General features: G+C 49.6%; 2 protein-coding genes across 2 annotated transcripts; both read right to left on the reverse strand.

Moving 5' to 3' along the window:
- Window positions 1-8,430: 8,430 nt before the first annotated feature.
- On the reverse strand, window positions 8,431-9,276 carry HD556DRAFT_1449781 (uncharacterized protein; the record flags this gene model as incomplete). Its single annotated transcript, XM_041307646.1, has 7 exons — window positions 8,431-8,481; window positions 8,531-8,563; window positions 8,614-8,641; window positions 8,691-8,726; window positions 8,784-8,872; window positions 8,919-9,020; window positions 9,076-9,276. The coding sequence occupies 7 exons, from the start codon at window positions 9,274-9,276 to the stop codon at window positions 8,431-8,433; spliced, it is 540 nt and encodes a 179-aa protein (XP_041153853.1).
- Window positions 9,277-9,738: 462 nt separating this feature from the next.
- On the reverse strand, window positions 9,739-10,766 carry HD556DRAFT_1313538 (uncharacterized protein; the record flags this gene model as incomplete). The annotated part of the gene is made up of 2 exons (XM_041300801.1): window positions 9,739-10,134; window positions 10,188-10,766. 2 exons carry the CDS (start codon window positions 10,764-10,766, stop codon window positions 9,739-9,741), a joined length of 975 nt encoding a protein of 324 aa, XP_041153854.1.
- Window positions 10,767-11,160: the final 394 nt, after the last annotated feature.

Here is an 11,160-nt window from a genome sequence, read left to right on the forward strand (position 1 = left end):
CATCGTCCGGTAACCTTCGGACATCGTTCAACAACCCTCAGGAAGTTAGGGGCACGTACTCGGGTAAGGGGCGCAGCGCACGAGCTGAAGCCAAGCCCTTCGGATCCGACCTTTGAGCACGTTCTTAACAGTATATTCGAACTCACACCTTACCGAGTATACTTACATCTGACTTCATGGCACCTACACGGGCACAGACCGCTCTTAATGCAGCGGGTGTAGTAACCGCCCGACGCGACTCTACTCCCATAATTGATGCCTTCCTCAGTTTCTCACAGCGTCGCGCTAGTGCGCAAGGCGCTGCCTCCAGCATCTCACAACTCATGAATCGCCCACATCCGTCTACCCCCACCCCCACACCCGCCAGAAATCTTCCGCACAATGATTCCGACGATGAACTTGCCCTAGGCGGTAACCCGCCGGGAGGAGGTGGCGGAGATCCGGATGATGAACCTCCGGAAGACCCGACTGACGATGAAAACGAAGGTCTAGGTCCACAAGACTTGGTCTTCCTCCGGCTATCCCAAGCCATCAATAACCTGGTACGTAACAACCGCCAATCCTCCGGATCCGGTGATCCTAAAGTCAAAGTCCGAGAACCGGATACCTTCGATGGCACTGAGCCCCGGAAACTCCGGGCGTTCTTTGTCCAATGTGAGCTTAACTTCCAAGCTAAGCCGAAATCTTTCCGTACCGGCCGAACTAAGGTCAACTTCGCGCAATCATACCTCAAGGGCATGGCCCTTGAATGGTTTGAGCCGGACCTCCTTTCGGATGATCTAACGGATCGTCCGGACTGGATGGACGACTACTCCGAGTTCATGTTAGAACTCCAAACTAACTTCGGACCTCATGACCCGGTCGGAGATGCGGAAATGCAGCTGGAACAGCTCTACATGCGCGATGGACAGCGCATCAACAAGTATGTTGTAGAGTTCCAGCGGCTAGCTTCCCAAGTCCGAGGTTGGGGCGATGGAGCTTTGCGCCGTCAGTTCTACAACGGACTTCCGGCTCGCATCAAGGACGAAATCAGTCGTCAAGGAAAACCCACCACTCTGTCCCAATACAAAACTCTCGCCCAGACTATCGACGCTCGATACTGGGAACGCAAGGGAGAAGTCTCTCGCGAAACCAAACCCTCCGCATCCGCGCCTCCTGCTAAGCAGTCAGCTTCCACTTCCGAACCGGAAAGAATACTCCGGCGGAAAATCCGGAAACGCTTCGGCTTCCTCCTCCGCCAAACTTCGGACTTGACGTCCAAGCTCGGAAAAGACGGTAAACTCACCTCCGAGGAACGCCAGAGGCGCATGGAGAAGAAGCTCTGCCTCTTCTGCGGCGGACCCAGTCATACTGCCCGGGACTGCCTAAAGTCCACTTCCCGTGCGGCCAAAGGTCGTGCTAGCACGGTGACTCCGGAAGCCAAACCGGAGGTCTCAGGAAGAGACAAAAAATTAGTCCGCAACCCTCTTGACTCCGCGCGGGATGAGGGTTGCGTTGACTCAACCCGTGCAATGGAGCTACGTCTCAATGCTATTTCCTTTTCCGATCTGAACTCTCTAGTACCATCTGTTTCAATTTCTACTTTTCCCGATATCTCTCCGTTTCCGGCTCTTGTAGATTGTGGATCGTCTCATTGTTTTATAGAAACCAGATTAATCCGAGAAAATAACATTCCAACCTATGCAATTCCTCCGCTTCCGCTCCATCTGTTTGATGGTACTTCTAATGCCACTATTACTGAGGCAGTAGATTTACCGATCCGGTTTCCGACCGGCGTGGTTACCTCCGAAACATTTTATGTTACTCCGTTGGACTCATCCTGTTCCATCGTTCTAGGATATAGCTGGCTCACCCGACACAATCCGTTGATTGACTGGGTAAAGGGCAGCATCGATTTCCGTCCGATTCCTCATGGAGTGCCTCCGTCCCCTCCGACCTCTTTTCCGCCGGCTCCGGCGGAAATCCCTTCCTCAACCTCACCGAGTCCCTCCGCTGATAATACCGTTCCTAATATTTCCCTAATCAATGCAGTTGCCTTTTGCCGGGCCTGTAAATTAGAGGGGTCAGGTCCAGTTCAGTATTTTTGTTCGTCCATCCGGTGTCAATCTCCGCTCCGCTACACTCTCCTCCGAACCTCCGAACCTATCCGGAATCCCTTCGGAATATCACGAGTATGCGGATGTCTTTGATAAGGGCAAAGCCGGACAGCTCCCTCCCCATCGTCCCTATGATCTGAAGATCAATTTGGAAGAAGGAGCGGCTCCGCCCCTTGGCACCATCTATTCCCTTTCTCCGGTTGAGCTTGTAGCTCTTCGCAAATTCCTTGATGAGAATATTGCGACCGGACTTCTTCGTTCCTCATCCTCTCCGCACGGAGCCCCTGTCCTATTCGTCAAAAAGAAGGACGGCTCCCTATGCCTCTGTGTAGATTTCCGAGGACTCAATAAAATCACAAAGAAAGACCGCTACCCGCTTCCCCTCATTTCCGACCTTCTCGATTCTCCGAGCCGCGCTAAAGTTTACACTAAGATCGACCTCCGGTCCGCATACCATCTAGTCCGGATGGTGGAAGGAGACGAGTGGAAAACTGCTTTCCGTACGCGCTACGGCTCGTATGAATGATTGGTTATGCCGGAGGGTCTCACCAATGCTCCGGCGGCTTTCCAGCGCTTTGTCAATACCATCTTTGCCGATATGCTTGACATCTGTGTTATTGTGTACCTCGACGACATCCTCATTTATTCCGCAGACCTTGCATCCCATAAAAAACACGTCCTTGAAGTCCTCCGACGCCTCCGGAAGCATCGGCTATATGCTAAACCGGAGAAGTGCGAATTCCATTCCGACTCTGTAGAATACCTCGGTTACCTCCTATCTCCGGCCGGACTTACAATGTCCTCCGACAAAGTCCAGACTATCTGCGACTGGCCGGAACCTCGGAAAGTCAAGGATATTCAATCGTTCCTCGGATTCGCCAATTTCTATCGTCGCTTCATCTTTAACTACTCGGATATTGTAGTTCCGCTTACGCGGCTCACTCGCAAGGATGCTCCCTGGAATTTCTCCGAGGATTGCCGGAAATCTTTTGAAACTCTCAAGAAAGCCTTCACTACCGCTCTGGTGCTTACACACTGGATGCCGGATGTTCCTATCGTCGTTGAGACGGACGCTTCTGACTACACTATCGCCGGAATACTTTCTATAGTATGTCCGGACCAGGAGCTCCGCCCGGTTGCTTTTTACTCCCGGACCCTTTCGGCTCCGGAACTCAACTATGACACCCATGATAAGGAACTTCTAGCTATCTACGAAGCTTTCCGGTCCTGGCGACACTACCTTGAAGGCTCTGCCGAGCCGATAGACGTCGTCATGGATCACAAGAACCTTGAGTACTTCGCTACCACAAAACTCCTCACCCGCCGCCAGGCCCGCTGGTCGGAATACCTTCACCAGTTCAACCTCATCATCCGTTTCCGACCCGGAAAACTCGGAGCTAAGCCCGACTGCCTAACTAGATGTTGGGACGTCTACCCCAAAGAGGGGGATAAGGACTACACTCAAGTTAATCCACACAACCTTCGGCCGATATTTACCACAGAACAGCTCGCTTCGTCCCTCCGGGCATCACACCTAGCAATTCCGGTGCTCCGGACAGCTGTACTGATGGATGTCGAGCAGCTTCATAAGGACATTCTGTCCGCCCTCCCTAATGACCCTATCGCTTCCTGTCATCTTCCGGATCCGTCGGACCCGAGATGGACAGTGGACGCTGTCGGACCCGAGATGGACAGTGGACGAGAGTGGTTTCCTCCGTTGCGACAACCGTATATACGTTCCAGAATCCAATGACCTCCGTCTCCGAGTGCTCCGGAATACGCACGACCACCCGCTATCCGGACATTTGGGTCAGAACCGGACCCTGGAAGTTATCCGTCGGGAATATACCTGGCCCGGAATCCGCGCATATGTGAAGGACTATGTTAAGTCCTGCACGACCTGCGCCCGAGCTAAAGTTCTGCGACACAAACCATACGGATTATTGAAGCAACTTCCCATTCCCGAGAAGCCGTGGAATTCTATATCCATGGACTTCATCGAACAACTCCCTGATTCCTCCGGCTTCACAGCCATCCTGGTAGTCATAGATAGACTATCCAAGCAATCCATATTCATTCCGACCTACGACACCATCACCTCTCCGGACCTCGCCCGGTTATTCCTCCTCCATGTGTTTTCCAAGCACGGAGTTCCGTCTCATGTTACTTCCGACCGCGGTACGGAATTCGTTTCCCACTTCTTCCGGTCGCTCGGAAAAGCGTTAGATATGATCCTCCATTTCACCTCCGGATATCATCCGGAAGGTGACGGACAAACCGAGCGAGCTAACCAAACCCTAGAACAATACCTCCGGATCTACTGCAACTATCAGCAGGATAATTGGTCGGAACTGTTACCCTTGGCCGAGTTTGCTTACAACAATGCTCCTAGTGCTACTACCGGAGTTTCACCCTTCTTTGCCAATAAGGGTTATCACCCGAACATTTCCATACATCCGGAACGTGATCTTTCCTCCACCCGCGCCCGGGATTATGCTATAGATTTAGATGAGCTTCACCAATTCCTCCGAGAAGAAATGTCCCTTGCCCAAGCAAGATATCAAGGACCCGCGGACGCTAGACGGAAACCCGCTCCGGACTTCAAAGTCGGAGATCAGGTCTTCGTCAAAGCAAAATATTTCCGCTCGACCCTGACCATCGAAAAAGCTCTCGGAAAAGAATCTCGGACCATTCGACATCATCGCTCGTCCCGGCACCCACTCCTTCACCATCCATCTTCCGGACGCTATGTGATCCGTGCACCCCGTATTCCATGTCTCTCAGTTAGAACCCGCAACTCCGAACACTATCCCTAATCGCATCCAACCTCCTCCGCCTCCGGTACTAGTCGACGGAGAACCGGAATACGAAATCTCCGAAATCCTGGACTCCAAGATCGACCGCCGGAGACGTCACTGCCAACTACTATACTTAGTACGTTGGGCCGGATATGAAGGGACGGACGAAGAAACTTCCTGGATACTCGCAACCGAACTCGGAAATGCGCCGGAACTTCTATCGGATTTCCATTCAGCATATCCGGACAAGCTGGGACCAACTTCTAACAAAGAGTAAGGAAAAAACATGCATATATGTACATTATTTAGGTGTCCGACATCCGGACTTCGGATCCAACGACCTAAGAGTCCATCTCCATGTCTCCGCCGGATCCGCCGGCCTCTTTTTCCGCCTCCTCCCCATTTTCCTCCTCCGGAGCATCTTCTACATGCATCCGGAAACCGCCCCTCAGACTCTCCATGAAGAGAGTCTGAAACTCCCTCTGCTCCTCCATGAACCGGAGCATGGTCTCACTCACCCGGTCCATCGCAGCTCTACTTCCCTCCGCCGCTGCAATACCCCTCTCCATCAGCCCATTCAGTCCGGGCCAGTTCCGCAACTATGTTGTTGGCAGCTGCGACCCAGGCCTGGTCGTCGTACTCCGTCCAGTCTTGATCCTCTCCAATAACCGTCCGGGGATTGGAGACTATTTCTATGTCGTCGTTGATGTCCTCCGGACTGCGCTGACGTCTTTTTCCTTTGCCCTTGGGGCTTGGAGATCCCTCCGGACGCGCGCGTTTCTTGCCTTTGCCTTTGCCGGCCGGCGCCTTGACAGGCGGATTTCCGCCGACGCACTTTTCCTTGGACGCGCGGCACTGGTCACAAGTCCGGATCTTTCGGAAATCATCAGTAGTCATCCGGATCCGGACAAAACAGAAAAACTCACCCTAGGCGTCCTAGACGCTACTGCCCAGGTGCAAATCTTGCGCCTAAGGATGCACATCTCACACGCAACCTCCGGATCCGCCGGACCGGAGGACTAAAAATTGTTAAACTCCGGAAAAACGCAAAAAACCTCATCCGACTCACCTCCGACGCATTACCCATCCTAGCCTTTGCCAAACGCTCCTGCTCGCGCTCAGCCAACCTCTTCCGAGTCTCCTCGATATCCTTCCGTTTCTGCTCCTCCATCCGTTTCCGTTCCTCTTCCGCCTCCTTGCGCTTGCGTTCCTCTTCCTCCGCCTCTCTCCGAGCGTCCGCCTCAAGCCGCGCAATTTCGGCCGCCATTTCCGCCTGTCTCTCTTCGAGAACCTGCCGGGCGGTCTTCTTGTTGCCGGAAGTGGAGTTAGACATGTTAAAAGCAGTAATAGGAGTTAAAGGGAAAGTTTTAGACATCTCATGGGCGCCCCGGCCTACTTATATGCTCAGTGCTATTTTTACGAGCTCCGCCCATCATCTCGCATTCATAAAAGTCCGGTCCGGACTTCCGAATCAGAAGCCTCGTGGGCTCGGCCCTAAAGGGGGGATACTGTCATATCCTGCGTTCCGGACCCGGACCTATCACACTCATCATTTCTGGATTTCCGGATCCGGCCGACTTCTATGTATCGTCCGGATCCGACCCACGTCTAACTTCCGCGCCTTATCCCTTTGGTATTTCCCTTATCAGTTAGTACGCTTTATTTTCCGTTCCTTATTCATTTCCGTCTTCATTTTACTAAGTTCCGATAGACTAGTGATAGTCGTCCCATATGTTTTCTTCATAGCTTTACATAGCTTCGCACTGCACTTACTGTTCTCCGTTATGTCCTCAGTAGTATATAAACCCCTGTACAATCTCTGTAGTTTCCTCAGTTCGAATATCATATTAGACTCTGCTCATTCTCTCCTCCGTCCGACTTGAGTTTCTCTCTCGTCGACCTCCGCTCGTCTTAGGATCGACTCCTATAGACTTGACACCTCCGCCTCTACCTCTGGTAGTCCTCCGCTGTTTCCTTTCTAGTTCGGACTTCGTCTGGATTAGTCTTATCTCTTGTTTCCGAACTGTCCGCCGGAATTCCCGCGCATCGGACATCGGACTCCAGACATCGCCCGACGCCCTCCGGACATCGTCCGGTAACCTTCGGACATCGTTCAACAACCCTCGGAAGTTAGGGGCACGTACTCGGGTAAGGGGCGCAGCGCACGAGCTGAAGCCAAGCCCTTCGGATCCGACCTTTGAGCACGTTCTTAACACCAGCCCCCTTTTCACATTGTAGAAGCAGGCCGGCCCATAGGAGTATTGGTCATAACCTATGCAGCTGGCCCATTTGCACAGAATGAAATACTGGGCCGGCCGGTATTGACCTTTGGGGCAGCTGTTCCCCTTCACATATGCTAGGGGCAGACTGCCAGAATGTTGGGTTCTTCACAATTCACTGTACACTATCAATGGCTATAACTTGATATAGATTATGCATGACCTGGCCTTCATAGTGTACAGTAAATTTTGAATAGCCCAAGATTGATGCCCTAGCCACTGTATATATTTTACAATATTCACAGATTCACCATCACAGTGATATGCAGGGTGAGGATGGCTCATCACCTCTACATGCATGTGTTACAGTTTTGTGGGTCACAACTGTACTACTAGTGTATTGCACAGATTTTGTAGGTTTTATATTATTTTTTTCATTAGCCTTTATCATCAGTATTCAAGTTGGATCAAAGGTAATAACCTCATCCCAATCCTTTGATCCAACTTGAATACTGATGATGTTTGGATAGTTTAGTTACTGATCCAAAATTGTTTACACTGCACTGTATTTTAGATATTACCATTTTTTTATACTGGAGGATGGAGGTCTTCAAGTGCCTTCAAAACCATACTAATCCAAGAGCTACCATTAGCCCCTACAGTGTTTGGCATATCTGTCATTTATACTAGAGACACCAGCCTGTCCAGGTCCTGCAGATACATCATTTATACTAGAGACACCGGCCTGTCCAGGTACTGCAGATATATCATTTATACTAGAGTCATCGGCCTGTCCATATTTCACATAGTCGGCCGATCCTGGATATACGTACACCGGCCAGCGTCCGGTAGGCCAGGTTTTGCAGGCCAATGTACACATCCTATGACAGGGTTTTACAGTGTCATATGACTGAAAGGTGTGGAAAAATTGTAAGGGACGGGTGACAAAATGGTGGGGAGAAATAGAGAAAGGAAACGAACTCGACGAACCTATTTGTACCGATCCTCACTAAATATCGAGACATATTGGGCAGTACCTAATGAGGATATCCAACAGCCGATCAGTGTTTCTGCCATCCTAAAATATTGTTGTCTACAGCTGCATGTTTGATAAGTGCGAGAGTAAGCAGTTTAGAATATGATCATACCATGAGAGTTGCGGAAAGAGGTGTGCGACGAAGTGCCTCGCCTGGTTGAGAGTCATCTACATGAAATTATTGTCTGAGTAATCAAGAATATGGGCGTGATGTGTGACATTCATCAATGACAACACCGTGAAGCGTCGTGATCAGGCGGCCAAGAATGAGTTCGAAGATCTCATCCTCCATCTGATGGGGTTAACAGCTGAGCAAACTCAGGACGTAGAAGCTAAATAATAAGGTAAGAATAGCGCCACATTGGATATATAAACTTTTACCTTGAGCATGGAGAGACACGAAAATGAAGTGGCCTTGTAATACCATGAGACCAAGAGCATTGTTGATTAGAATAGTATTGTACCATCAAGGGCAAGACGTGAATAACATAGCTGATCACACATCAGCGGGTCTCATAGAACATTGAAAGACAGGACTTACAATGGTACAGGGTGCAGCAGAATACACCTCCGGGGCCTAAGACACAGAAATAAGCACATGTTTGACCATATTCTGGAATAAAATTGTACCTACGGGGACATATTCCCAATTGAAGCGTCTGATCCATTCCTCAAAATAGTTTGTAGATCATGCTCTAACGTAACCTGAAGGAAGTTGATACCCTGTAAGTGTTTAGTCACGAAGTAGACACTAATGAGGGACACAAACCTTGTTAAAACCAGTTGGCGAGTTGGAGTTTGAGAAGATGTCCTTATGAAACCAGCCCACGATGCGAAGAAATGTCAAATAAACGCATGGGTGAATATCAAACTTTAGTACAACTGATCAGCACCTTGAAACACTGAGACGATATATCAGAGCACACCTTGTCTCTGAAATGAGATTGTTTGTACCAGTCTGCAAAACGACGAGTGATATGGTCCTCATGGTGGTGTCGCTGCTTTATAGGATGCAACTGAAAGCGATGTTGCAATGTAAGGGTTGTGCAACTGGTTGCAAAGGACTTCAGTGGGCGAATATATCGAAGGATCATGGCAAATAACCCACCTGCTTCAACAGACTCCATGAACTGATCACTGTAACGGGCCCGAGCCAAGAGGTACTTTCATTTGTTGACGTTATACGAGTACAGAATAACTTGAATGACTCAGAAGACTTGGCGGACGGATCCGAAAACATGAGAATCGACCAAAAAGCAACCAGGAAACAGGAGAATGCACCACCCGGATGCAAGATTGACATGATTGAATATAATATTAATATTGAAGCTTCGAAGGTCGCATTTCATCTGTAATGTCGACTGGAGACGAACGGAAACAGATACAAACTGCTATACGTCGAAGTTAGTCGCGATCACGTGACATTGATAGTTGATGACACCCAAATCAAATTCCGATAATTGATAGTCAGCTACTTCGTAGAGTTGGTGAACGATGATGTGTATGTAGTACAATGTAAACATATGATGGGACTAGATTGAGTAGAGATTCAAAGTATGTAAAAAGAAGCATTTAACCAGGTGATTTCGCTAAGCCAACTTTGGAATTTTAAACCTAGAAGTGGGAAGCTTGGATGACGGGAGAGCATGCTTACGCTCTGAGCCCTCAGCAATCACTTGATTTCCCTCATATACCTCCTGCAAATCGACGTAAGAAGCATTGTCACCCTCCTCAGTCACAAAAAGCGCCTTGTACCACTTGAGATAGTGTTTGTGGGCGGTGGTGTCTGAAGCAGAATTGAGACACTTTGAGGCTGACTTCCAGTTCCAGTCAGATAAGGTTATGATACGTGCTTCTGCAAGAGTGGTGAAGTCGAGATCAGGTTCGATCTGCTCCTGAAAAGTGAGAAATGACTCCTTGATCTTGGTCAAGCCTCGTTCAAGCATCTGTGTGACGGCGTTCATGTCAATCATAGGTACCAAAATCTGCATCAGATCCGTTACATCGATTTGAAAGGTTGAGAACGACGAAAACTTACACCGTACACCATGTCCGCAGGATCATTGGAACGGATATCTATCGGAGTCTCATCTTTTCTGACCCATACAAAGTATTCGACTGAAGCAACGTGGCACCAAGTGTGGCCCGCGACCATGATGGGCTCACCGAATGAACGTGGCGTGGTGCGAAGATTGATGAAGGATTTAAGAGAGAGGGGTTGTGGTTCATTGTCAGTTTCATTGTACAAGGCGTTTGACGCGGTGGAACCTGCAACCAGAGCGGCATACTTCGTAGCTTCGCGTACTAACACCACAACCACACAGATGAGGTCCGGATGCATTGCTATCACATCTTCCACCTTTTCAAATACATGCTCATCCGTCTCCGTGAGAGAGCACTCCCCATAGAAGGGGATCAGGACAACTTCTGTGGGTCCCTCCAAAGCGGTGACGGATATAGTCATATCAGGTATGATCCATCTGTCTTTGGTATCGAGAGACTGTCCCATGTGGATCTTGGGGGAGATGATGTCACGATCATATGGAAGAGCCTTGATGACATCGCCTATCAAGTCTTTCAGATCGTCGAATGATGTTTCATGGAGAACGGTGGGCATGCTGATGATGAGAATACGAGTGTTGTAATTGTAAGCTAGCCTGCACGAGTTTAGCATTGCCTGAAACAGTTAGAATCAAATGACTTGCCTAGGCTTGATCGACTGCCCCCTACGCGCATCAGCAGAGAGGGTGATGCTGCACGATCAAAGGTCGTATGTATGCGATGCTGGACTTTGCTCGTCTGCCAAGATCGCTATGGGGAGAAGCAGCACTCACGGCATGTTATTTATTCAATCAAACAGAGTCACGTGCGTTACCACCGGGTAGAAGCATTTTACGATGACTTGAAAGAATCCCTCTCCTTCGTGATCCGCTGTTTTCCTTACCATCGCAGGACCATTCGCCCCCAAATACATATGAACTATTCCCTCCAGATTGAGGACAAATTGGCCA

Source organism: Suillus plorans, assembly GCF_016647745.1.
Source record: "Suillus plorans strain S12 chromosome Unknown HD556scaffold_93, whole genome shotgun sequence".
Lineage (NCBI taxonomy): Eukaryota > Fungi > Basidiomycota > Agaricomycetes > Boletales > Suillaceae > Suillus > Suillus plorans.